Source organism: Culex pipiens, chromosome 2, assembly GCF_016801865.2.
Source record: "Culex pipiens pallens isolate TS chromosome 2, TS_CPP_V2, whole genome shotgun sequence".
Lineage (NCBI taxonomy): Eukaryota > Metazoa > Arthropoda > Insecta > Diptera > Culicidae > Culex > Culex pipiens.
In genome coordinates, this window is record NC_068938.1 from 105,654,405 (window position 1) to 105,682,404 (window position 28,000).

Below are 28,000 nucleotides of genomic sequence, written 5' to 3' on the forward strand. Positions count from 1 at the left end.
CTCCAGTCAAATTTTCATATTGAGAATTTTAATACAATTTTTTAAATCCTAGGGGCGCCTTCAGACAAACTTAATTTAAAAAATATCGCTCCTCGACTTGGCGACTTTGCGACTGACTGCGACAGCACTACCTTGGAACACTGAAATGTTTGGTTGACTTTCCAGAAAGAGTGCATATGACTTGAAAAAAAAAGAGCGCTTCAAAATTGAGTCAAGAAATTGGTGAAACTTGGTGCAAGCCCTTTTATGGTTAAAAATATCGTTTAACTTGAATATTTTTCCTTAAAAAATAAATAAATTTAAGCAAACAGCTGAGTAGATGTCATCTACTCAAATCTACCCATAAGCACACCCCTGTTCAATTTTTTTTTCAGCCATAAGGGCGCCTCCAGTCAAATTTTCATATTCAGAATATCAATACATTTTTTTAAGTCGTAGGGGCGCCTCCAGTCAAATTTTCATATTGAGAATTTCAATACATTTTTTTTAAGTCGTAGGGGCGCCTCCAGTCAAATTTTCATATTGAGAATTTCAATACATTTTTTTAAGTCTTAGGGGCGCCTCCAGTCAAATTTTCATATTGAGAATTTCAATACATTTTTTTAAGTCGTAGGGGCGCCTCCAGTCAAATTTTCATATTGAGAATTTTAATACAATTTTTTAAATCCTAGGGGCGCCTTCAGACAAACTTAATTTAAAAAATATCGCTCCTCGACTTGGCGACTTTGCGACTGACTGCGACAGCACTACCTTGGAACACTGAAATGTTTGGTTGACTTTCCAGAAAGAGTGCATATGACTTGAAAAAAAGAAAAGGGCGCTTCAAAATTGAGTCAAGAAATTGGTGAAACTTGGTGCAAGCCCTTTTATGGTCAAAAATATCGTTTAACTTGAATATTTTTCCTTAAAAAATAAATAAATTTAAGCAAACAGCTGAGTAGATGTCATCTACTCAAATCTACCCATAAGCACACCCCTGTTCAATTTTTTTTTCAGCCATAAGGGCGCCTCCAGTCAAATTTTCATATTGAGAATTTCAATACATTTTTTTATGTCGTAGGGGCGCCTCCAGTCAAATTTTCATATTGAGAATTTTAATACAATTTTTTAAATCCTAGGGGCGTCTTCAGACAAACTTAATTTAAAAAATATCGCTCCTCGACTTGGCGACTTTGCGACTGACTGCGACAGCACTACCTTGGAACACTGAAATGTTTGGTTGACTTTCCAGAAAGAGTGCATATGACTTGAAAAAAAGAAAAGGGCGCTTCAAAATTGAGTCAAGAAATTGGTGAAACTTGGTGCAAGCCCTTTTATGGTCAAAAATATCGTTTAACTTGAATATTTTTCCTTAAAAAATAAATAAATTTAAGCAAACAGCTGAGTAGATGTCATCTACTCAAATCTACCCATAAGCACACCCCTGTTCAATTTTTTTTTCAGCCATAAGGGCGCCTCCAGTCAAATTTTCATATTGAGAATTTCAATACAATTTTTTAAGTCGTAGGGGCGCCTCCAGTCAAATTTTCATATTGAGAATTTCAATACATTTTTTTATGTCGTAGGGGCGCCTCCAGTCAAATTTTCATATTGAGAATTTCAATACATTTTTTTTTAAGTCGTAGGGGCGCCTCCAGTCAAATTTTCATATTGAGAATTTCAATACATTTTTTTAAGTCTTAGGGGCGCCTCCAGTCAAATTTTCATATTGAGAATTTCAATACATTTTTTTAAGTCGTAGGGGCGCCTCCAGTCAAATTTTCATATTGAGAATTTTAATACAATTTTTTAAATCCTAGGGGCGCCTTCAGACAAACTTAATTTAAAAAATATCGCTCCTCGACTTGGCGACTTTGCGACTGACTGCGACAGCACTACCTTGGAACACTGAAATGTTTGGTTGACTTTCCAGAAAGAGTGCATATGACTTGAAAAAAAAAGAGCGCTTCAAAATTGAGTCAAGAAATTGGTGAAACTTGGTGCAAGCCCTTTTATGGTTAAAAATATCGTTTAACTTGAATATTTTTCCTTAAAAAATAAATAAATTTAAGCAAACAGCTGAGTAGATGTCATCTACTCAAATCTACCCATAAGCACACCCCTGTTCAATTTTTTTTTCAGCCATAAGGGCGCCTCCAGTCAAATTTTCATATTCAGAATATCAATACATTTTTTTAAGTCGTAGGGGCGCCTCCAGTCAAATTTTCATATTGAGAATTTCAATACATTTTTTTTAAGTCGTAGGGGCGCCTCCAGTCAAATTTTCATATTGAGAATTTCAATACATTTTTTTAAGTCTTAGGGGCGCCTCCAGTCAAATTTTCATATTGAGAATTTCAATACATTTTTTTAAGTCGTAGGGGCGCCTCCAGTCAAATTTTCATATTGAGAATTTTAATACAATTTTTTAAATCCTAGGGGCGCCTTCAGACAAACTTAATTTAAAAAATATCGCTCCTCGACTTGGCGACTTTGCGACTGACTGCGACAGCACTACCTTGGAACACTGAAATGTTTGGTTGACTTTCCAGAAAGAGTGCATATGACTTGAAAAAAAAAGAGCGCTTCAAAATTGAGTCAAGAAATTGGTGAAACTTGGTGCAAGCCCTTTTATGGTTAAAAATATCGTTTAACTTGAATATTTTTCCTTAAAAAATAAATAAATTTAAGCAAACAGCTGAGTAGATGTCATCTACTCAAATCTACCCATAAACACACCCCTGTTCAATTTTTTTTTCAGCCATAAGGGCGCCTCCAGTCAAATTTTCATATTCAGAATATCAATACATTTTTTTAAGTCGTAGGGGCGCCTCCAGTCAAATTTTCATATTGAGAATTTCAATACATTTTTTTAAGTCGTAGGGGCGCCTCCAGTCAAATTTTCATATTGAGAATTTCAATACATTTTTTTAAGTCGTAGGGGCGCCTCCAGCCAAATTTTCATATTGAGAATTTCAATACAATTTTTTAAGTCGTAGGGGCGCCTCCAGTCAAATTTTCATATTGAGAATTTCAATACATTTTTTTATGTCGTAGGGGCGCCTCCAGTCAAATTTTCATATTGAGAATTTTAATACAATTTTTTAAATCCTAGGGGCGTCTTCAGACAAACTTAATTTAAAAAATATCGCTCCTCGACTTGGCGACTTTGCGACTGACTGCGACAGCACTACCTTGGAACACTGAAATGTTTGGTTGACTTTCCAGAAAGAGTGCATATGACTTGAAAAAAAGAAAAGGGCGCTTCAAAATTGAGTCAAGAAATTGGTGAAACTTGGTGCAAGCCCTTTTATGGTCAAAAATATCGTTTAACTTGAATATTTTTCCTTAAAAAATAAATAAATTTAAGCAATCAGCTGAGTAGATGTCATCTACTCAAATCTACCCATAAGCACACCCCTGGATTTACGCCTGTTTATTTTCGACAACAGTCTGAGACCATATGACCTCGATAAATAAAAATCAAGCAAGTTAAATTGTAAATCTAGGAGTTTCGGATAGTTTTGCATAATTACAAGAAACAAAGTTGCTTTAAATATTTCAATACAATAAATCAGTTTATTTTCGCAATTTCCCATACAATCCTGCATCACACTCGTACTGTTTTTTTTTTTTCAGTACCATTTAGCGATACATTTTGTAATCTTGTTATTTCTTCCGTTTCTCATTCAGTTCATTCCGAAAAAATCGAAAACTTTTTACCATCAATCATACCATTTTCCTTTTCTTTTCAACTCGCCTCAACTTCGATGATGGTTTACACAGACTCGCAAAGTACTACTACAAAGCGGATTGTTTACTTGTTTGCTTTTTGTTTTGTTTTAGGGGGATGATTTCTCGCCGCATTCTTACGCTTGCTACAGGATATTGCAAATGTTTAGTGTTAGCACTGATGTGGCGACTTTTTAAAAAACGATCATTACTCGCTACGATGAATATCTTTACACCAAATAACTGGGCTCTTCTTTTGAATGGGCGATTCTCAGAACCTTTTTACACAGTAAAAGTGCCGTCAAATATTGCCTTTCGATTTGTTTTTTTTAAGGATGCCTTTGATGATTTTTCAATATAGATTGTTTTAATTATTATAATTAGCAATATGATTAAATTCAGATGAATATATATAGTACGAATGCTCCAACGGAAAACTGCTGTTCATGTACAACTTTCTTGACCTACACAAGTGGATAATAGTGGTTTCCCTTCTCTCTTTTTTGTGGAAGGGGGAGTGGAACGGAAAAAACAACACATCAACAAAAGCCACGTGGTTTGGATCACCACGTGGCACGGAGAAACAAATTTTCTGCTATTTTAATATTCATTCAACTTTTTTTGCTACTACACACGATTTGCTTGCTGTGGACTTGGTCTGCAACACCTTCAAAACTGAAGAAAACAGTTGAAAACAAAAGATACTGGATGCATTTGTCTAGTTGGGTATTTCTTGTAGATTACAACAAATTTTACTGCAAAGTTTGCTTCAAACGATTAGATTTCTTTCTACTACTAAAGGGAAACTATTTCAAAAATAGTATTAAATGCATTGTTCTGTATGTTTTATTTAGTGGTTTTTCTCTTAACGTTATTATTTTAGTTTTACAGTGTATCTTAAAGCATATAGTACGAGAGAAATTAAACAAACTAAAACTGGTTCGATCGCAGTGTGCGGCGAGCGCGCCACCAGTGGCCGCCGCCGCAACTACACGCACTTACCGAAGACACTTAGAGAATAGATAGCGGAGATCAGAACCAAACATGACGTTTTGTTTTGCTTTCGTCTAGATATTTTCGTAACAGACGAAAAACAGATGTAAAGCTTGCATTTTCTATTGCGAAAAAGTAAGCTTCCCATCTGTTTGGTCTGTGACATTTTACCACAGAAAAATAGAAGTAAATCTCGTTTAAAATTCATTAATCAACAAGCGTTTTTTTTTTTGTTGCAGTACCCTGAGCAAATGCCAAATCAGCACAATTTTTTGCAATTTGTATGGGTTGACGTTTGCGGGAGAGTCGAAAAAACGTAAACAATTACTTCGTGCATCAGCCAGTATGCTCGGAAATTCACCACGGTAGTTTTGAAATCACCACAGCTCATTTCAACGAATTTGACAGCTGCTGCTTGCGCGCACACTAGATGGCGCCCGTTTGGAGTGATTGATGAATTTTAGAAAAAATCTTCAAAAGATTTACATCTGCTTGTCTGTGGCATTACACGTTAAATGGAAGGGGATGCCTATTTACAGTGCGAAACGTTGATTAAAGTTTACTTTTAACTTGAGGTATATTTCATTATATCGTTTGCTTTTGCTTATTGTTGCACCTACTCTGCCGATTGAGGTTTTTTTTTTGTTCTCCTATTGTTCTCGTGTAAATCTGCCTGCGCGTGAGAAAAAAAAGTTGGATTGAGGTTGGCTGCGTGGCTGTACAGTGCAGCCAGAGGTTCGATTCCCTGAATTTTGACATCACTGGGTTGTTTGAGTGGTTGTATTTTTGAGGTTTTGTTGCAAATTTTCGCTTTCGATTGTTTCTCATTGGCAGTGAATGTAGTGGTTTGTCCAATTATTTATCTTTTTTTTGTGGTTTGTGTATTGGCTAATAGTTGTTACGAATATTTTATATGATTTTATGCTTCGAATATAAAGTCAATGCTTACCAATAGTGTAGGATTGTGTGAGTGCGCATGTTGGTGAGTGTGTGTTTTTGTGAAGTTTTTATTTTGGATTTTTTTTCGGGAAGAAGACACTTATCTACTTAGCTATGTATGTATAAAATGCTTTCCCGCGTTTCGCACGAAAAAGTCACGCGTTTTTTACTTGTTTGTGTTTGGTTTCTCTTATCGCTAGTATTCAATTTTGGGGAGTTCCAGTCTATATTTTTCGCTTTCTTCGCACGATCCAGCACGATGCTCTTTTCCTAAACTTGCTCATTTTGTCTACTATAAAAACTAGTCTTTTTTCACATGGCCATCAATATTTTTTCGCTGAATCGCTCGCTATCCAAAAGATACAATTTCTCGTAAAATAGTTTTGTTTTGTTTTTGCTTTTCTGCTTGACTCATTGCTGATCCTTTCTCTCTCTCGCATTATCCTATCGACCTAAAATATTTCTCGATTACTAGAATTTTTTGACAATTCAACAGTCTTAATATTTTTCCTCTTTCTTTGACCAAAGCCGCTCTCCTGTTCCATTTGTCCCATTTTCATTTTTTTCTTCGCAGGGGTGACCTCATGTTGTGCCCTCCCTCCCCGAAGAAGCGATAAACTTATCAAATGTAATGACTGATTAACCTGAGACAGTCTTGTTGCAAATAGTGTAATGTGTGAGTGTGTGTTCAATGTGTTTTTGTATGTGTGTTTAGTTTCTTTCTTAAACCTGACTTGCTTACCGCTACTGCTTTTTGTTTGTAGATAAATATTACCTTCTAAAAACGTTACCTTTAATTTAACTATCCGCTAATAAGTCTGGTCGCATCAACTCCGCCCTCAAACCATCGCAACTCTCTCCTAAATCCTACCCCTTACATAAAATCAAATATGGCCGCCCAGAAGTTAAAAACGAAAGATTTGGTTCCTACGAAGCCTTCGCAAACTGAATCACCGAGCTCATCCGGGCCGGGGCCGGAGCGACTGGCGCAGATTCCGTCGCCTGAGCTTCCCCACCCTGAAGATGCTGGTGCTGGTCCTTGAAGTAGAGCCGCCGTTTGCGTGGTGGCAACGTGTTGTTGTCCCGGTTGGCCATTAATACTGCAGAGTCGGACTCGGGCGACGAGGACCGGTCGGGTGATTCGGGCGAGGAGCGGGGCGGCGTTAGGAGGTTTTCCGTGCCGGCGATGGCGGCCTCCACCTGGCGCACGATGTCGCTGGAGGATCTGGAATAGGGGGAAGGAGGGGAGGAGATTAATTGAATGTTTATTTCTTTTTATTTTTAACTGTTTGGTCCTAACTTTAAAATTGCTGCCTAGTTTGATTTTGAACAATATTGCTTGAAAAAATTATCCATTCTCATAAGAAATTTTTAATAATTCAATTCATAAAACCTACACAAAAAAAATGAATGCTTTTTTACATAAATCACAGACAAAACCTCATTGAAACCTGCCAAAACGTGATCGCTTGTGTCAAAATCTCGGCGCCACGTGGTTTGAAACGTAAAAAATGCCAGCTGATGCAGCAAATTCGAGGACATTTTATCAAATGGTCGTGAACATTAATGTGAAAAATGCATTTTTCATGATTTACCCGGAAATTGTATTACACTTAACCCCCGATGCACTATGGGCCATCTCCATACAAACAGGCGGCCAAATTATTTTTTTGCTTTTTAAATGTTTTTTTACGTCGATTTTTATGACTTTTCATGTTTTTCAATAGTTGATTGTTTATAATAAATAGTCTTTTCATACATTTGCAAGTGAAACAGAATTGCATATATATTATATTGCAAGTTTATATTATTAAATTATGGATAAGCTAATACATCCCCACTTTGAGGACACTACCCCTCCCTCCTCTTTCTTTCACCCCCCCCCCCCTCTCCTCCTCCCCACCAACAAATTTTTGTTAAGCGTAATAAATTCATTTTAAGTCAAATATTTATTATTTCCTGTTGTGTGTTTCTTTTTGTGAGTCCATGCCGTATAACTTGAGACCACCCCCCCCCCCCTCCCAACCTTATGGGCATAAATTGCGAATATTTTAATTATTAAATCAAATAACAGAAAAATTAATTTTATCCACAATATTAATTATGAAGTAAAACGATAAAATACAAACCATATTCTTAAAATTCATTTGATTATAGAGTTTGTGACAGCTTCAGGATATGTTAAAGGTACTTTTTATGATGTTTTGTACTAACCAACATAGAACTTAAATGTGGATCAGTTTCATGGATTGATCGCAGAAATTCATCATGCTAAGTAAACATTTTGCTGAATACTTTTTTCGGTATCAAACTGAGATTCTCCAGTTTCGCTTGAGAAACTTCGGTACGAATACCTTATTTTGACTAAGGTACTCAATTTTAAATGTAGGCAACAGAAAATTCCAATAAAGTCATTTCGAACTTCTTGAAACCAGGTATTGATTTTTGAAGCGACGATGCCCACGAAGTAGGTGGCAAAGCAAGTGAAATAAACGGGCGCATATGTAGATTGCAGCAAATTTTGATAAAACGTAAATGTTCAAAATGGCATATCTCCGAAAACGCAAAAAATCGCAGGCTGGAAATTTCAGCAATGTTAGATTATAATCCAATCTTTCAAGTGATCTTAGTTTCATGTTTAGCATCGGTTAGCAAAAAAGTACTCGATTAACAAACACAAAAAAAATATGATTTGTCAAAAAAATGCTCCAATTATTCGATGAAAACTTCAGTTTTTGGTTTGGAAACAACATTTTATCTATTAATAGTTTCGCGGGTTCGATTCCCGCCTTATCCACTGAGCTTCTATCGGATGGTGAAGTAAAACGTCGGTCCCGGTTTCCCCTGTCTCGTCAGAAGCGCTGGAGCAGAAATCCCACGTTAGAGGAAGGCCATGCCCCGGGGGGCGTAGTGCCAATAGCTTCGTTTTTTTCTATTAATAGTTTCAAAGCTTATCTCATTACCTTTCCAACGATGTATATTTGTCCTAATAAAACATTTAAAATGGCTGAGCTATGTTAAAATTAAACAATCAGCCTTTTTTACGAAAAACGCTTGTTTTTTACTCCATTTTTTGACTTTCAGCTTGCGTATCTCCGTAATGAACAAACTTAGAGCTTTGAAAATTTGGATTTTTCTTAGTTAGAATGTTTACTTTCGAGAAAAAAATACCAAAAAATATTTGGAGAAGGTCACTTTTTTGAAACTTGGCCACCCAATGTACCATAGTGCGATGGTTGGTCACTTTTTCGTTTGACACTTTAGTTTGTACCCCGTTGGTTGGTCAAAGTCAAAATAAAAAGTGACGAACTGTCATTTGGTAGTGACATTTGGTAGTGTGTGTGAACTCCGTATAAAATGGGTGTCAAACTAAAAGGTGACTCCGTTCGTTTGACAACAGTTGGTGTCAAACCATCGGGGTTTGAGTGTATTAGTTATGAACTCGCAACATTTATTCCTTATAAATGAAAAAAAATCTCGCTTACTTTTTCTAAAGGTCATATGAACATAGGGAACCCGTAGCGCATTGGTGGGTTTGAAAAAGTAATCTAGAAATAATGCTTGCACGAGCTGAATATGTTTAAACTTTATAAATAGGGCATTCCGAGAAATCATGCTGGGGTCATGTCACTTTTAACTTTATTTTTAAGTAGTTTTTTTTTTCGTTATTTATGTTGGTTACCTAATTATTTTTTTACTATAAAAAAAAGTTTGATAAAGCTAAAATCAAAACAATATTGGAAATTTTATTTTGGAGTTTTTCCCTTGAATTTCGCATTTTTAGAGTTTCTATGTTTTTAATTTGGATGAAACTTTGTTCATGAATTTTAAGCATTAGGCAAATTAGGCATGTAAATATTCGACAATGTGTACATTGAGAACGGATATTCAGATGAAGTACACAACTGCCCAAAATGTGTATTTTTTAATATTCAATTTTTTGGATGTGTTAGGGAACTAAAAAAGGCATCATCAGCATCAATAAAAAACATACCCTGCAACAATGCCATGCAATTCGAAGAAGAAGATCAACAAAAACAAAACGCACAGTACGGGATTTGACAGCGCGCATTTGCCGAAAGTGCGGCGCGTCGTTTCGAGGCTGGTTTGCCGCGTGTCCTTCTCGGGAATACGCGCAATAATTTTGTTTTTAATGAGTTTTCATTTAGTTTATTCATCAAATTAGCCCTCATTTTGCAACTCTCGATATCTCGGAAACTTCTTGTTCGGTTTTCAATTTCTAAAAAATAGAACATTTGTGAAATTTCCTGTTTATTTAAAAAAATCTACAGTCATCCCTCATATTCCAAACAGTTTACGGATCTGCCAATGTTCAACAAATCATAGAAAATCGATAATTGAACATAATGATTTGCTTTTTCGTTCATGTGAAAGATTTTCTTGCGATCTTTCGATTGATGTATAGACCGGCTGTACATATTTACGTTTTATATCAAGTTTTTAAAGAAAAACATTGACCCTTGAAATCCACAAATTCGGAACACTTTTTTCTTACGATGTAATCAAACCTTTTTTTCCAATTTTTTTCTCTCCAGGAGTACATATTTTTTACAAAAAAATGACTTCACACTCAGAAACCAATAAAACTCAAGCTTAGTGATGTTTTTAACATGGACTGATTTTTTTTAGATTCAGGTGTTCCACAATTGTGGGAGGCACAATAACATTCCACAATCATGGAACAGGCAATTTGGAGGCAGTGTTTTGCTGTTATGGATAAAATAGTCTTGAAATGAGGGTTTTTGTTCAAAAAGTACTATTTTTACTAGTGAAATAGCCAGAGAATGTCCAAATAAAGTTCCTAAAAATAGCAGGGACGACAGAAAAGTTGCATTTTGCATCTTATTGACAAATTACCACAAAAGTGTTCCGAATTTGTGGGTGTTCCGAATATGTGGGATGACTGTAAATTCAAAAATTTATCTTAACTTTAAAAAAAATCACAATAAGCGTGCTTAACACTTGAAAAAGGTTATTTTCGATTCTAAACTTTATAAATTTATTCAGAAAATTTCACAACAATTTCATTCAAATTAAACAATACAAAAAGTCTTTTCGCGAAAACGTACAGAAATACTCAAGTACAAAGCAGAGTGTGTGTTCATATCTTTACATAGTTTCTATTTTGAATGTTTATAAACATAATGATTTAAATTTGCATGCGCATTCGCATGGGTTGCAGACTGGATTTCACCATGTATATGTGATGATTGTCCATTCCAGGTTGTTTAGAAATTGATTAATCCTTTCCCAGTCATCCAGCTCTGTGAGAACTCTGTTAGAATCCTTCTAGATCGTCGTGAGTTGGCTCAAGTTTGGATTTCGAAAAAATAGATAGTAATGGAAAATTATTTTTAAGAAATTTTGATTTTTTGATCAACATGAGTCATCGCTCCCATCTCCACCATTCACCGGAAAGGAATAAGGATTCGGAGCACGGGAAATATTGATGCTAAACTTACTTAGAAAAAGTTTGCGAAATCGGAGGCTCTTTTTCCCAACCCTATTGTGGAACTCGATCAAATTGACCGTTTGACCCAATATGATTTTGACGCATTTTTGCACTACTTTTTGCAACTAATTACCTTAAAAAAAACGATTAAAACTTTAAAAAAATCTCGTAAGACTCACCTGAACTCGGTAACCTGCGAAGCAGGTGCAAAGTATCCGTGATGCTTCATAATCGACAATGGTTCGTAGGCAAACGCATTCGAGCTGACCGGCGAGTGCTGCAGCTGCTGATGTGCCATCGGCGGTTGTTGCTGCTGGAGCTGGTGCTGATTAACCATCATATCAATCGGCTGCTGCTGTTGCTGCTGGGACATTGGAGGAGTTAACCGTTCACCGTTCATCAGCTGCTGATGCTGTTGCTGTTGCTGCTGGTGATGGTGCGAGATCGTGAAGCTCAACGGTGGCGGTGAAGGCGACCTGTTGTCCTGCAGTTCCGGAGATGCTTCCCGGCTGGATACGGTGGCTGCCGCTGCGATTGAAGCCGCCGCTAGCAGGGCCGGGTTCACACCCGACTGGACGCCGTAGCTCCGCAGCACGGACTGCTCAAACTGCGAGTAGTAATGAATGCCACCACTTCCACTGGATTGGGAGCTTCCCAGAGAGCTGACGCCACTACTGCTGCTTAGGCTGGTCACGCTGCTTCCGCTGCTAGTGCTACTGCTCCGGCTCTCACGGAACTCAATCTGTGGCTTCATCAGCAGTTCCTCCTCCATCGGTTCCTCCGCGCACATACTCTCCGCAGCCAAATTGCTCGAACTAGACGAGTACTCCAAGCTGGCCCGACTGCTCGTGGACGCCGCCGAAGACATTGACGGAGACGACGGTGGCGCAGAACTTGCCACCACCGACGCCTTGCTGTCCACGACCTCGCCCTCACCCCCACCAGCCTCATCCTCGTCCGGAATCTCATTGGCGTGTCCCTTAATGTGTGCCTCCATCTCCTTTTTGCTCTTGAACGTCTCGTCGCAGATCGTGCACTTGTAGCACTTGGACCCGTAGTGCTGGACCCGGTGCAGCTTCAGCACGTGGTTGTAGCCAAAGTCCCGGAAGCAGATATCACAATGGTACGGCTTCTCGCCCGTGTGCGTCCGCGAGTGCACCTTCAGCTGCTTCGAGCAGGTGAACCCCTTGCCGCAGCCCTCGACGGGGCATTTGTACGGTTTTTCACCTGAGAAAAAAAAAACGAGGAGAAAGATTTGCATGTTAGTATAGGTTGGTATTTAGCCTGATTTTCATTTTTTTTTTTTTTGGAAGTATTCACGTGTGCAACCAAAATTTAAAAAAAATACAAAACATTAAAATTCCACCAAATTAAATGATTTTACATCAGTACGATCAAAATGCCTCTTTATATTTAATTCAGCAAGAATGGAAAACGATGAACGAAAAAACAATTAACGTCACACCGGTCTATCAATGTTACTCCGGTTTATGATACCTCATGCAATCATCAGTTTATTGTTTGTACAATAGCACTATTGAATTTAATTATTGCTTCCAAAGTGCGTAATTAACCTAAAAATATCTTTTAGGAAGTGAGTAAATTTTTAAACATACATTATTGAGGAGAAATGCTGTAAATATACACTTCAAATGTTCAAAATGTGAATTTAATAACGCAATAACGGAATTAGACATTTATTTTTTTTTAAATTAAAAAAAAGCATTTTTTTCAGAAATTTCCAGGTTGTGCCAAAAATCGTTGAACGAGTTATGATTTATTTAATTGATGCTGATTTTTTTCAAAAAATCGAAATATTGGTGGCAAAAATTTTTCAACTCCATTTTCCGATGTAAAATCAAATATGCAATTAAAAAGTACTTAAGTGAAATTTTGAAAAAGTGCACCGTTTTCAAAAGAAAGCCATATTCAGGTAAAAAACGGGCTATGAAGTTTGAGGTCCAAAAAACCTAAAAAAAAATAAAATTGCTCGCATTTCCGTAAAACTTCATCAATTCCAACTCTCGTAGGTGCATTTGAAAAGTTTTTAGAAGCACTTCAAAATGGGCCATAGACATCCTGGATCGGTTTGACTTTTTCTCATAGCTTTTGCAAATTACTGTTCAAAATTATTTTTTTTAAAACCTTAATATCTTTTTGCAACAGCCTCCAACACCCATACTCCTATAGGTCAAAAGATAGGTAATTTCATGGACTATAAGCCTACGGTATTAACTTTTTGGCCAATCGCAGTTTTTTCATAGTTTTTTGATTTTTTTACAACAAACATTTAACAACGTTAGTGTTTGCCCTGTAGGCCTCCATAGCGGCACCTTTTGGTCTCAACTTTGTCATATTCGGAATCCTCGGAAAATTTCACGTTAGTTAGAAGTATTGGAGTGGTAAATTTGATTTAAAAAATAATTAAATAAAACATTTTCGAAAAAAGAAATAGATCTTATTTACTCTGTGATCAATACGTCAAATGCTGTATCAAGCAGGCGAAAAAAAAAAAATAAAATAAAATCAAGACTAACATTTCAAAAGGGCGTAACATTAAATGTTTGGCCCTTTTGAAATGTAAGTCTTGGTTTAAATTTTTGAAAATATTGTTTTCGAAAAGATTGATAAATTTCACAAATGTTCCATACTATAACATTGTAAATCGGACCATAAGTTACTGAGATATCGACATCAGGAAATGGTGGGTTGTTTGGGTGAGACTTAGAAAACATCATTTTTGCTTTTTTTAAACACTTGCATGGCAACATCTCAGCAACTAAGGGTCGTAACAACAAAGTTCAAAAAAGTAAAATATAGAGAATTTTCGAAGCTTTTCAAAAATATTTGTATCAAAAGTGGGCAAACATGTGCACTAATTTAAAAAATTCGTCTACTTTCAAAAAAGTTACCTATAAATGGCTTTAACTTGAAAACGGTGCATTTTATCAAAATTTCACTAAAGAACTTTTTCATCGGAAATTTTTGCGACCAATATATCATTTTTTTTAAAGAAATCAGTATCGATTAAAGAAAACACAACCCGGTCAACTATTTTTTGCACAACCTGGAAATTTCTAAAAAGTTGGCTTTTGATGTCCCCTTAATCACATGAAAAATGAAAAAAATAAAAATAATGTATTTTGCAAACCAAGTTGACAAAAAGTTAAATAAAAAATCATCAAAAGTTTTTTTCATCGCGTAAATTTTTTTTCCAGTGTAGTCCGTATCCATACTTACAACTTTGCTGAAGACACTAAATCGATCAAAAAAATCCTTCGAAAGGTACAGATTTTAGAATTTTCATGCAAATTTGTATGGAAAATTATATGGACAAACTAATGATGCAAAATGGCTTCTTTGGGTATATCAAAGGCACCAAAAATGTTTCAGCCTGAATAAAAACACAAAAAAATCGATGACAGAAAATTTGCTACACTCAAAGTCAGAAGAATCCCTCAAAAGGGTACTTTCAATCCTCAAAAAAGGATACTTTCTATCCTTTTTTAAAGTTCACCCGGCGTCACCCTTTCAAATGGGTATGTCAAATTCAGTACATTTTCGATACCCTTTTAAAGGGTGACGACGGGTGAACTTGAAAAAAGGATACTTTTTACTTTGAGTGTAATCATTGATTTTTCGACGTTTTTCACAAGCTATTTTTCAAGTATAATTTTGCTTGTAAAATTAATATCAATTAGCTTTAGCATTCTTTAAGCTACAGCTTAATACTTTTTGTTGAATCCTATTTTAGTAAAAGTATTCCAAAATACAAAAAACTCAAACAAATCAAAATTGATTCATTGGTTCTTTGAAAAAAAAAAAAAGTTTTAATTCTGAGTAGATGGAGTTCATGAGGGTTAGGGTGCCCAGAAAAAATTACCCCCTGCTCCACAAGCGGAATACAGTTTTTTGGGTTATTTTAAGCATGTGTATAAATTTTGAGCGAAATTGGATGAGATTAATCCATTGATACCCGAGCTTAAAGCGAAAAAAAATATTTTCATGCAAAAATGACTTTTTAAAATCGCAAATAACTTTTCAGGATCGAGTTTTAATGCTTTGGTATGTTCTACAAAGTTGTAGAGCATTAAATTTTCAATAAGAATCTCACTTTTGGGAATATTTGGATGGAAGTAGCGCACCGTGCAGACCAAACCGTAAGAAAGTTGGGTTTTCCATACATTTTTTCAATTTTTCCCATACAAACTTCACCTTCGAGTATCAATGGGTAAATGTTGATCGATTTTGCTCATATTTGGCCCAGAGTCCTAAAATAGCTCAAGGAACAATATTCAGCTTGTGGAGCAGGGTTTTGAGAAAAAGTCCCATATTCTGGGCACCCTAATGAGGGTGTTCCCAATCCGTCATTGATCGATCTCAAGGATAAACTTAACATTTGCACACAATTTGACCACTGGAATTATAACTTCCAAAGTATCAAGGGATACTCGGGTTTGAACCCGACTTATAACTTTTAGGTCAACGACGTTTAAAAAAAAAAAGTTCATTTTAGGGCATATTTTTGGTGATTAAGTCCAAAAAAAATCAAATTATTCTCGAATGCGAGATTCCTACTCGAAACTAAGTGTCCGTTGATTGTAACGAAGTGATTGTTAAGTGATTGTTGATGCAATTGCAAACCTCTTTTTACATCTTAGCTTCCATCCACCCCGGGATTCGAACTGACGACCTTTGGATTTTTAGTCCAACTGCCTACCAGCGACTCCACCGAGGCAGGACCCATGGAGACGACTCCTGCACCTGGGCTGAGCCAACGACCTAACCTTTTTAGGTTAGTCCGAGGCCAACATTTACTTCCCGTCCGACGGAAGGCGTGATTAGACAAATATCGTCTCGAAAAATGCCACCGGGACCTTCTGGGATCAAACCCAGGCCGACTGGGTGAGAGGCAACCACGGTGATTAAGTCCATACTGTCTTATTTAAGGGGTTACATTCATGTAGAAAATCACATAATTTCATATTACAGAAAATTTATTGAATCCACTTAAAAGATGGTTTTCAAGTTTTATGAAGATATTTCATGATTAAACTGAGTAAAAGACGATTTAAGCTCAAAATTTGGCAATGCGCAAAGCGGACTGTCAAACTTTCTGAGCGTTTTTCTCTATATTTATTTATTCTATATTTTGCTTTATAAAAAAATACAAAAATCAAAAACTGACGTCGTCATGCACACAGGACCGGTTAAACGAGGCTTCACCAAAATTCTCCAAAAATCTCGTGGCACCCGTTTTTTGAAACTGCTAACTTCAAATAGCTATATCTCGGCAATGATACAACCAAATCTCTTCAAATTTGTTTAGATCATAGATAAAAATGTATATGGGTCATTCCTTCCCAAGTGACCACGCGTCCAACATCGACCTTCACCAAATCTGCTCATATTTGGCATGGGGGTTGTTTTTGCCCCAAAAACAAAGAATCCCAAGTTTGGTGACATTTGGTCCACCCCCGCGCCCGTAGCACCCCCCTCTTTTTCTGAGATTTTTGAAAAACCTCATTTTTAAAATGCATTTTGCTAAGAGACCCATATTTTAATGCCCTGAAAACAGATTTTAAATAAAATGAAGTGTGTGCTCACACCAACCTCTGACTTTTTTTGTCGATTTACATGTTTGTAACCCCTTAACGCTCAACGCTTAGTGTTTGATTTTTTTAAAAACCATGCGCCTCCATTCAAACTCCAACATGACCCGCAATGGAGACGCTCTATACTTGAAAAATCCCAAAACTTACCGGTATGCGTTCGCATATGAATGACTAGCTGGCCGGACTGAATGAACGTCTTGCCGCACACGGTGCACTTGTGGGGCCGCTCGCCGGTGTGAATCCGCATGTGCCGGTGCAACTTCCCGGAGTGCTCAAACGCACGCCCACAAATGTCGCACTTGTACGGTCGCTCCTTGGTGTGTATCCGCCGGTGAACCTGCAGATTTTCCTTCACGCTAAACATCTTGTGACAAAATTCACACTCAAACGGGCGCTCCCCGGTGTGAGTTCGGTAGTGCCGCACGAGCCTCGCCGGAACCGCAAACGTCTTCTTGCACACGTCGCACTGGTACGGATCGGCGGCCGTCGCCGGAGTTGCAACAACCCCCGTCACGATCTGCCCTCCAGTCTTTGCACTCTTGCCCTCCTGCTGCTGCTGCTGCTGCTGTTGCTGTTTGGCGTGAGATTTCATATGGCTTGTGTGGGCACTTTTGCTGCCAAAGTTGATGTTGCACTGCTCGCAGCGGAACTTGGCCACTTGCTGCTGCTGTTGCTGGCCGGTTGGCGAACCCTGGGGAACCATTCCCGAGGGGAAGCTTCCGTAACTCTGAGGTTGATCGGCGCCACCGGTCAGGTTGACGATCTGTTGCTGTTGGAATTGCTGCTGGAGCCGTTGGCCGGACTGTTGATCAGCATTGCCGGTCGCTTCCCGCACGGACAGGGCAGAGTTGTTGAAGCACAGCTGCGAGGCGGCCGCGTTGTTCTCTGCCTGCTGCATCAGCAGGGGTAGCCCCGTGTAGTACACCATTTTGCGTAAATCTGGGGAAATCAGAAGAGAAAACAGAATTGGGAGTTAGAATATTTTGTAAAAATCATCAGAGTTTAGAAAAAAAAACAAAGGCTCTATTTTTGGTATGGTGACTAGAAAAAACAAAAAAAAACGATAATTTTTTTTTTCGTTTTGCTAAAAATCGCAAAACTGTTCAAACCTACATCTTGCAACCCAAATCTTAACCTGGGAGTAGTAGATGGTCAAGGATTGTATGAGAGCTGATCGCAGCAACCCATGAATTAGAATCATCTGATTTTCATTTCAGCAATGCAGATATCCCTTTCGGTGAGTTCAGGTAGGTAATGTTAAAAAGTGATCTCTTTGAAGATTTGATCATCAGGATAGAGAAATTCTAAACTTCAACGATAAAAAGCGACCCTTAATTCTGACCGATTTGGGTCAAACTTGGCAGAGATACTTATTTTTACCTAAGGAATCGAGTCAGAGGGTATGCCCTGACATGGATTTTTTTTTATTGCTAACCTCTGCTCCTTAGTTGCTACATAGTTCTTTGTCATTTTGGTCATGTGTGTAACAAAACCATGCAAACCTTGATAACCTCACAGGGTTTATAGAGTTTTTGCATGCATTTAGGCGAAATCAATTACAAACAGAGAGCGTTTGACATTGATTTTATGGGAAAGGCATCGATCACTGAAATGGTTTGAATCTAGAGTAAATTTTCAAAACAAAAGGTCATGATAGAACCTTTTGCCAATGGGAAAAATAAATGCGCTATAAAGGGATACTTAAGGTTTAATTTCACCTAGAAATATCTCCTTTCTTGTGATGTGATGGATGTCATTGTGAGCAACATTAGTTTAATGAAAATTCTTCTTATTATTATTTTTTTTTCACAGTATAAAGCTTTTGATAACAGTTTTGCCTGTTTATTATTTTTCATATTTCTTTAAAAAAATAGTTAGATTAATACTTCCTCTTTTTAAAACCAGTATTAAAACATTTTTATTTAGATAGAACTAATATTAAAAAATGATAATAATAGTTCCTGTATATAACAAAATATTGCAATATCTGTAAAAAAAATCTGGGTGAACCAGATTCCGATTGTTTCACCCAATTGCCTTAAAATATTGTTCTGAACGTAACAAACCGAAAATGGATTTTATTTGTATTTTTTTACTAAACTCAAACTTTGTGGGGGCCTTCCCTATGACCAAAAAGCTTTTTTGTGTCATTGGTTCACCCATACCCAAGTAATCCATACAATTTTGGCAGCTGTCCGTACAAAGATGGTACGTAAATATTCGAAAATCTGTAACTTTTGAAGGAATTTTTTGATCAATTTGGTATCTTCCGCAAAGTTGAAGGACTATTCAGAAGAAATAGGTACATGGACAAAAATGTCGCACTTTTTTTTTCCCAAAAACTCAATTTCTCAAAATTGGTATTTTCTAATTTCGAAATTTTTTAAATATGTTTTAGGGGACAAAAACCCACAACTTTTGCGCCATAGAGAAGTATGGAAAAAATGCCGCTGGGTTAGAATTTTTTGTGATAAAATGCCTCGTTTTCAAGATATAGCGACCAAATGTTTGATTTCAGTGAAATATTTGCAGTTTTTCGATTTTTAAAAATAGTGGCCATTACTGAAAAAATGAAAAGTTCAAAAAATTTGCTGTAAAATTGTCTAGGAAACATTGAAGATTGGACCTCTGGTTGCTGAGATACAGCGACTTAGAGAAAAATAAAATGTTTGGCCCTTTTCAAATGTTATCCTTGCCTCAAAAAAATAATAAAATATTGTTTTAGAAAAGACCGGAAATCGGTCCATTATTTGCTGAGACATCGTCATTAGAAAATGAAGTCTGGAATCAAATTGAGCAGAACTAAACATTTAGTGAAATATTTTGAAAAAATAGCTATAAAAACGTTATTGTTTCTAATGAAAATATAATGCACTCGATTTTTTTCTGTTTCAAAATTTCTCCAAAAAATCAGAGGCAAAAGAAATATTGGTTGTTAAAAATACATTTTTATGTTTAAAATAAACATCTTAAATCGATTTTAAACTGTTTATAATATTTTGAGTATCGTTTTTTTTATAAAATATAGGCTTTTTATTTTTTTAACCAATTGAAAATGCTGAGACCACTAATCGGAAACGACGTCTTTTATGAAAAAAATGATAATTTATTTTTATATTTGTGATAAAAGCATTATGTGATACTTTTTGCTTAACCATTTTGAAAATTAGGAATAAATTTGAAATTTTGTTTTTTTATTCTTTCGGACACAACTTTAAATAAAATGTGTACGTGCATTATACACAGTTTAAAACGTTTTCCTCAACAATAAATCCAACAAAAAATATTCCTTTTGGAACACTTTTATGGAACACAGTTCTTGATATTTAAACAACAGATTGGGAATCAACTTAAATGTATTAATGGTACACAGAAACCAAGGAATTCATTGTCTTCTTATTCCAAAATTGACAAACGAACCCAATCCTGCAATAATCTGATTGTAAAAGTAGCAAAATTTTGTTGTAAATCGCTTAGTAGACAGTACTTTATAAATAAAAAAAAATAGTTCCCGTAGTTTCGAAAATACTCAAAAATCTGTAAAAAAAAATCTTGGGACAAAAGCTCTGGTTGATGAGCACGGTTAAAGAAATGTTTTCAGTGAATTCAATCAATTTTATGAACTTTAGGCGATTAAAGACTTATTATATCAATATTTTTAAATCATCTTGATGATTTAAAATCTGTCGTAGGTCTGCGTAAAGTAATTTTTCCGTGCCTGCAATTGAAAAAGACTGATGAACTGTATTCAGGATCATTAGGAGAGGCAAAAAAATAAACCTCAAACAATGATACAAAGTTCAGCCAGGCATCAAAGCTTACTCGGTTCAATCATAAATTGCACAAGAAAAAGGTAGCTCAATTCACCTAAAGGTGTATAATTATTTTAAAATCTGTTTGAATTGATAAAAGGGGCGATGAATCATTAAAAACATTTTTATTATATTCACTTTTTATTTATGTTTCAATATCCAAGACATTTTCTAAAAATAGTTATTGGATACGAAAATTCGTTAGTTTACACTTTAAGGTAGATCAAGGATCGTTTTGAAGTTTAGAAAAGTTATAGAGGGTCTATGATAAATATCAACCGTTTTTCTCCTTGTATTTGTTTTTTTACAATTTGAATTTGAAATTGTTATCATTCAAATAAGTCAGGCTACTCAATATTTTTTTGATAGTTACTCTAGCTTGTTTTGCTCAGAATACATTTGCATCAATTGTATAGCTTTTCTCAACCCGAACAAAAGTGGCATCATAAAACAACAAAAAAAAACCAAACTTATCGATTGACGTAGCAGATATCCAAGCAAAAAAATGGCCCACCACCGGCAAAACCAAACTAAGCCCAAAATTGTTCAAGAAAATCCCCCACGCGTGTAGATCAGTCTCGAGGTTACAATTGACGTCAGTCGCTATTTTCCACCAACCAAAACTGAGACCACTGTGGAAGAGGTTCGTTTGCTTCCGTTGACCACAGACGTGGGGTTTTTTTTGTGGGATTTTGTTAAAAAGTTGTTTGATGCCATTAAACTTTGAAAGTAATGGAAGGTGTTGAAATCAAAGTCGGTGTCAGCAACTCAACTTTCAGAGAAGAGTTCATCTGCACTCAGGAGCATCATCAAGCACACATAATTTTTGCAATTGCAAAAACCGTTGACCTCGGTGTCGAAAAAAGTTATCAACTCTGGTGTGATTAAGCTACACGCGCCGAACTTTTGAGGTGACCACACTGACCACGGGAAACGCTGATTACAGGGGCGAGGCAGCGCAAGGTTCCTCGTCGATGGACCGTTGCAATCTTTTGATTTGGAGAGTGCGCGCGCGCGCGTGTTTACTGGACATGACATCGACATTAGCTGGAGCACATGCGCATCACAGTCGAGTTGAGAGCACAATTTACGACTGACACGAGCCTTGTTTTTGATGACCGATCATGCGCCCTAATTGGTCTGTCGCGAATTAGATTGCATCGAAGCCTAAACGGCGAACTTGACTGCCAAAAACACAGTTTTTGAGAATGATCGATTGGAGATTGAAGTCCTTGCCGATCTCGTTTTTACAAAAAAAAAAAAAAACTCCAGGAAACGTTTGCTACTGTGAGACGCGTTGAACCCCCAAATTTTTTGTCCGATCTTAACCAAGTCGACAGGTTGAAAAGTAGTTTCTGATTGGTCACGGTCACTCGAGGATCTGGTCCGAAAAGGTCTACGCGTGAAAATTGATCCTAATGCAAATTGGACGCGATCGAATTACAACCAATCAATTGGCGGTTTGACACGAATGTGTTAGAAACAAAAACATGTTACAAGTTAAGCTTGCGCGGTCAACATCAAACAGTGACACGCGAGGCAAAGCTTGTACCGATTTTTTTTCTGTTGTTCTTTCAAAGGTCTGGCGCATGCCACTCTGATTAATTATAATGTACTGTGTTCCAATCAAAGAATCGAACGCAAAACAGGTTGGTTTTATTGCGAACGCACGTGTCGTCGAGGAAATACACTTCGTGGGTTATTATCAGGCGTTGCTTGTGGAATTTAATATGAACATTGATTGCATCATGTTAAAATCAATATACAGGTAAAAAAATAAGTCTATTGTAGAATAAGTGGCTCCCTAATCTCGCATTAAGGCGAAAACAAGCAATCGCAACAACAACAAAAAACCTCAAAACATTATTATACTAAATAAATTATATCAATTGTGAAATCTATTTTGATGTGTGCCCCTGAGAATAAAAAGTATAACAATTATTTATGTTATAAAACAAAACAAATAATGTCATTTCGAATTCCATGGTTGTTTATAGAGTACCCATTATGGTGGTTCCTATTAAAGTACTTTATGCTGAGCTAATAACATTAACCACATTGTTCCATAGATTTGAAAGTTAACGGCAATTAAGCAATTTGTATCAACGAGCAATTCTCCACGAAATCGGCAAATTTCATGACATTTCAACTGTTGTATTTTTGTAAACTTGACTAAAAGTCTCCTTACAATTTTGCATTTAAGTACTTGAAATCTATATCTTGGGGAGGTATATTTTGACTGATGATTTTATTTTTTTTTTAATTAATTATCATGATTTGGCAAAATTGTAGACCATTGACAAAGATTTATTTTTACTAAATTAAATCTAACAGGGTGGTTACAAATCTTCGTCATTTTTGGGACGCAGATTTCACAGATTTCTGCTGATTTTTTTTTGTGAGTTTATCTTCAAGAATACTACGCAGATTTCGATGGCTAGTGAACATGTATGTGTAAATCTAATGTTTTCAAAAGAAATTAGATGTGGGTAATTCTCCGCCAACTCACACAGCAGTTGCCCCGACCTCTCTTCGATTTGCGTGAAACTTTGTCCTAAGGGGTAACTTTTGTCCCTGATCACGAATCTGAGGTCCGTTTTTTGATATCTCGTGACGGAGGGGCGGTACGACCCCTTCCATTTTTGAACATGCGAAAAAGAGGTGTTTTTCAATAATTTGCAGCCTGAAACGGTGATGAGATAGAAATTTGGTGTTAAAGGGACTTTTATGTAAAATTAGACGCCCGATTTGATGGCGTACTCAGAATTCCGAAAAAATGTATTTTTCATCAAAAAAAACACTTAAAAAGTTTTAAAAATTCTCCCATTTTCCGTTACTCGACTGTAAAAAATTTTGGAACATGTCATTTTATGGGAAATTTAATGTTCTTTTCGAATCTACATTGATCCAAAAGGGTAATTTTTTCATTTAGAACAAAATTTAGCATTTTAAAATTTCGTGTTTTTTCTAACTTTGCAGGGTTATTTTTTAGAGTGTAACAATGTTCTACAAAGTTGTAGAACAGACAATTACAAAAATTTTGATATATAAACATAAGGGGTTTGCTTATAAACATCACGAGTTATCGCGATTTTACGAAAAAAAAAGTTTTGAAAAAGTTGGTCGTCATCGATCATGGCCGTTCATGGTCACCCGCGACAGACACGGACGACGAAACAAAGAGAAACGCAAAAAGTAACTTTTTCAAAACTTTTTTTCGTAAAATCGCGATAACTCGTTTTTGTAATTGTCTGCTCTACAACTTTGTAGAACATTGTTACACTCTAAAAAATAACCCTGCAAAGTTAGAAAAAACACGAAATTTTAAAATGAAAAATTTTGTTCTAAATGAAAAAATGACCCTCCTGGGTCAATGTAGATTCGAAAAGTACATTAAATTTCCCATAAAATGACATGTTCAAAAAAATTTTACAGTCGAGTAACGGAAAATGAGAGAATTTTTAAAACTTTTTTAGTGTTTTTTTTTCGATGAAAAATACGTTTTTTTGGAATTCTGAGTACGCCATCAAATCGGGCGTCTAATTTTACAAAAAAGTCCTTTTGACACCAAATTTCTATCTCATCACCGTTTCAGGCTGCAAATTATTGAAAAACACCTCTTTTTACGCCTGCTCAAAAATGGAAGAGGTCGTACCGCCCCTCCGTCACGAGATATCAAAAAACGGACCTCAGATTCGTGATCAGGGACAAAAGTTACCCCTTAGCACAAAGTTTCACGCAAATCAAAGAGGGGTGGGGGCAACTTTTCCCGATTTCGTGTGAGTTGTTGTATTTTTGTAAACTTGACTAAAAGTCTCCATACAATTTTGCATTTGAGTATTCGAAGTCTATATCTTGGGGAGGTAATTTTTGATTGATGTTTTTTTTTTTAATTATGATCTGGCAAAATTGTAGACCATTGACAAAAAATTACTTTATTAAAAATTAGGATTGTTACAAATCTTCGCGATTTTTGCGGCGCAGATTTCGCAGTTTTCTGCTGAATTTTCTTGTGAGTTTATCTCAAGCGGTTACATACATGTAAATCAGCAAAACTATCAGAGGTTGATATGAGCACACACTTACATTTTTTGTAAATCTGTAGTCAGGGCATTAAAATATACATTTTCAACTTTTAACAAAACTAATTTGAAGACATTTGGTTATATCTTTGCCGAGATATAGCTATTTGAAGTTGGCAGTTTAAAAGATGGGTGCCACGATATCTCAACACCGCTTCGACCAAATCAGCTAAAAATATTGGTGAAGACTCGCTAAACCGGTTTCGTGTGCATAACGGAGGCCGATTTTCAAAAAGTTTATTGAAAAAAAGTCAAAAATATTTTTAAGATTTTTATATCAAAAATCGTCACTTTTTGATTTTTGTAATTAAAAAAAAAGCAAAATTCGAAAATCGGGCTTCGTCACGCACACGGGATATGTCTTGAAAGTCTTCATCCTAAATTTCAGCTAATTCAGTTCATCCCATCTAGAGATATCGTGGCACCAGTAAATCAACTCTGTGTTTAGAGAAAAACGCTCACAAAGTTTGACAATTCGCTTTGCGCATGGCAAAATTTCAAAATTAAATCGTCTGTTACTCATGAAACATCTTTTTTGAAACTTTCAGGAGTGATTGGAATTAATCTTTTTAGTGGAACTAACAATTTTGCCGTAATATGAAATTTTGACATTTTCTACGTGTATGTAACCCCTTAAAGAATACTAGGCAGATTTCGATGGCTAGTGAACATCCCTGTGTAAGTCTAGTATTTCCAGAAGAAATAAGATGTATGTAAACACTGCTCGGTGAAAGCAATTTAGATTTCCACAAAATGCGCGAAATTCACGAATTACACGAAAGTTTTGGGGATTTTACCACCCTGCTTTTAAACATCATATGTTTGATTCCTAAAACTCGTATTTTTAGATTCTATAATCTTTTGATGCATTTGTATGCGCAAAAAAAAACATGCTAAGAATATTTGAAGAAAACGTAATTTTTTGCTTAATTTTTTGGTATTTGCAATTTAGTCACTTAAAGTTCGATTTTGAGGAAAACAAAATTAGTGTTACTCAAATAGCACAGATTTTGTTCATAGATATACATGAAAGTTGTTTAAGCCTTTCTTCCCTTGGATGCAGCAACTCAAAAAAAAAACAAATAAATACACGATTTTGAAAAACGTACCATGACATTTGAACACTTTGTTCGTGGTTCCCATTTTCATTAACGCTTGTTCACGATTTTGGGAACTCTCTTTTCTCTGTGTAGGAATCTCAGGAACTAATAGTCCGTTTTTTCAATGTTGAATAATGAAGCAATCGTAAAATTTTCTGATCTCATCGAAAAAATTATGTAGTAAATCTTTAAAATTTCAACATTTCAATAGGATCAAAATATCAATATTTATAAATGTTTTTCAAATTTTTATTTCGTTAAGTGGCGTTGAGATACCAAAAAAGACCAATCTTTAACGTTTCTTTTTTAATGGCGACTATTTTTATTTTATTTATTTTTATTTGATAATTTTTCTTAATATCAAATTTTGGTTATACTGGTGCAATTTTTCACCATGAGAGTATGGTGCTAGCTTTCCCCTAAAAAAGACACAGCGTGTTCAAAACTCGTCTAAAACGTGTTTTTTGCTCGAAAATCACGTTTTAGACGAGTTTTGAGAATGCTATATCTTTTTTCAGGAGCAAGTTAGCACCATACTCTCTTCGGCAAAGTTGTAGAGCATATTCCAGAGCATCAAAATATGAGTCCGGTTTTGATATATCATGAAACGTGCATTTGATAAATATCAAAAAAAAATATTTTTTGGTAAAATTATACCTTTTTTCTGACATAAAAGATGTAATATTAACATGATTTTTTTTTCTGTGAAACAAAGTTTTTTTGAATGATAGATTCAATATGCTTCAGTTATCAGATTTCAAAAAAAAATATGATGATTTCCACAACTGCAACACTCAACAAAATTTGAAAAAATAAGAACACAACCATAAACTTCGAATTTGAAAAATTATCCTATTTATAAATCAAGAGGGGGGGGGGGGAGGGGTCGACAAAACGTGACGTACTTTTCGAGGGGGGTCGGAGCTATCGTGACAAAGTGATGCCTAACAAAGACTTCAGAAGAAAAAACGCGCTTAATAACAACAAAAAATGCAAATACAAATTTCATTAAAAATTTTGACCATCCCTTCCTCTCACAAATTTCAACCCTAATTTTAAAAATATTAAAACAATAAGTATCACAAAATTTCAGAAAAAATAATTCTGCTTAATTATCGAACTCAATATCTTTGAATGAGTAAAACGAATTATTGGCAGATTTTGTTGTGTCTTTTATCGATTATTGATCAAAATTCATAAAATGAAAAAAAAAACAATTGATCAAAATCAACCAAATGGGTTGTCTAAGAACCATGTGGACACTTCTTCTGTGTTCAACTGACACTTGTTTTTCTGGGAAAAGTTTGTTTTTATCACTTGTTTTCAACTGTGATTCTTTTATAGTATTTGTAGTTTTTATAATTTATTTAGTTGGCAGGATTTCAGTTTTTTTTAACACAACCTTAGGCGAATGTCTTGCTTGTGTGTTTTTTTCAGTTTTTAATGGTTAAACGGCTAGAATTTCTATTATGTTTTTCAAGTCACTATCACGTTTTGCTTCTTATTTTCAAATCTCGCTGAAATTTTGGATTATTGTTCACTTAAATAAATCACTTCGTACATCTTTATCAGCAGGATTCTGCTTTTTATTTTTTGATGTTTCGAGCAGACAAAAAATATCACAACTCTCAACATCTCAACGCCTGCCTGCAACTTCGGTTCACTTGCAATCGTCTTTTTTTGTGGTTTCCAAAATATTGCACACGACAAAAACATCATAAATTTGATAGCAACTGACAAGTACAAGTCCAAACATTTGCTCAATTTTGAGTTTTACCTTCTGCGGGCACTTGTTTGATCTCGGTGCCCGTTTTCGACAGAATATCCTTAATCCAGTCTTGTTTGCTCCAAAGCTCCATTTTGTAATCCTTGTTGGTGTAGATATCCTTTTGTATTGCTAAGTAGCGCGATTCGTTTTCCTTTTAAACACTTGTATCAAAATTCATATTTTTCACTAAGCTAAATATTTTGCCATAAGATCGATTTCCTTTCACTAGGCTACGGTATTTCGATATTTTTTCTGATTTTCACCTGGTCACACAATGATTTGATCATTCGCTCATGGCACTTGTCACAATTTTCCCCCTTTTCCGTATTTTTTTATTCCTTGTTGCAGCATAAATTTCCTCACCCCCTTGCGCACACCACATAAAACATAGAACATAAAATTCAGACTAAAACTCCCAAAAAAATCGGACCCGAGTTCTCCCCGCTCGGTTATCGGTTCGAACCGGACCACGTTCTGCAACAGACTGACGACGGTCGCGTTCGCGAT

The 28,000-nt window shown here is 35.9% G+C and overlaps 1 protein-coding gene across 1 annotated transcript; it reads right to left on the reverse strand.

The window, feature by feature from the left end:
* Positions 1 to 3,841: 3,841 nt before the first annotated feature.
* LOC120427661 (Krueppel homolog 1) lies at positions 3,842 to 27,982 on the reverse strand. Its single transcript, XM_039592539.2, has 4 exons — positions 27,503 to 27,982; positions 16,879 to 17,670; positions 11,296 to 12,343; positions 3,842 to 6,868 (listed from the first exon to the last, which is right to left on the reverse strand). Exons 1-4 carry the CDS (start codon positions 27,582 to 27,584, stop codon positions 6,571 to 6,573), a joined length of 2,220 nt encoding a protein of 739 aa, XP_039448473.1. The 5' UTR covers positions 27,585 to 27,982; the 3' UTR covers positions 3,842 to 6,570.
* Between the last annotated feature and the right edge of the window lie 18 nt (positions 27,983 to 28,000).

Coding starts and splice junctions, on each gene's coding strand:
- LOC120427661 (XM_039592539.2), bottom strand. CDS start 27,584: ATGGAGCTTTGGAGCAAACAAGACTGGATTAAGGATATTCTGTCGAAA. Junction 12,344..16,878: donor TCATATGCGAACGCATACCG/GTAAGTTTTGGG, acceptor TTTTTTTCTCAG/GTGAAAAACCGTACAAATGC. Junction 6,869..11,295: donor TCGCAGGTTACCGAGTTCAG/GTGAGTCTTACG, acceptor CCCCTATTCCAG/ATCCTCCAGCGACATCGTGC.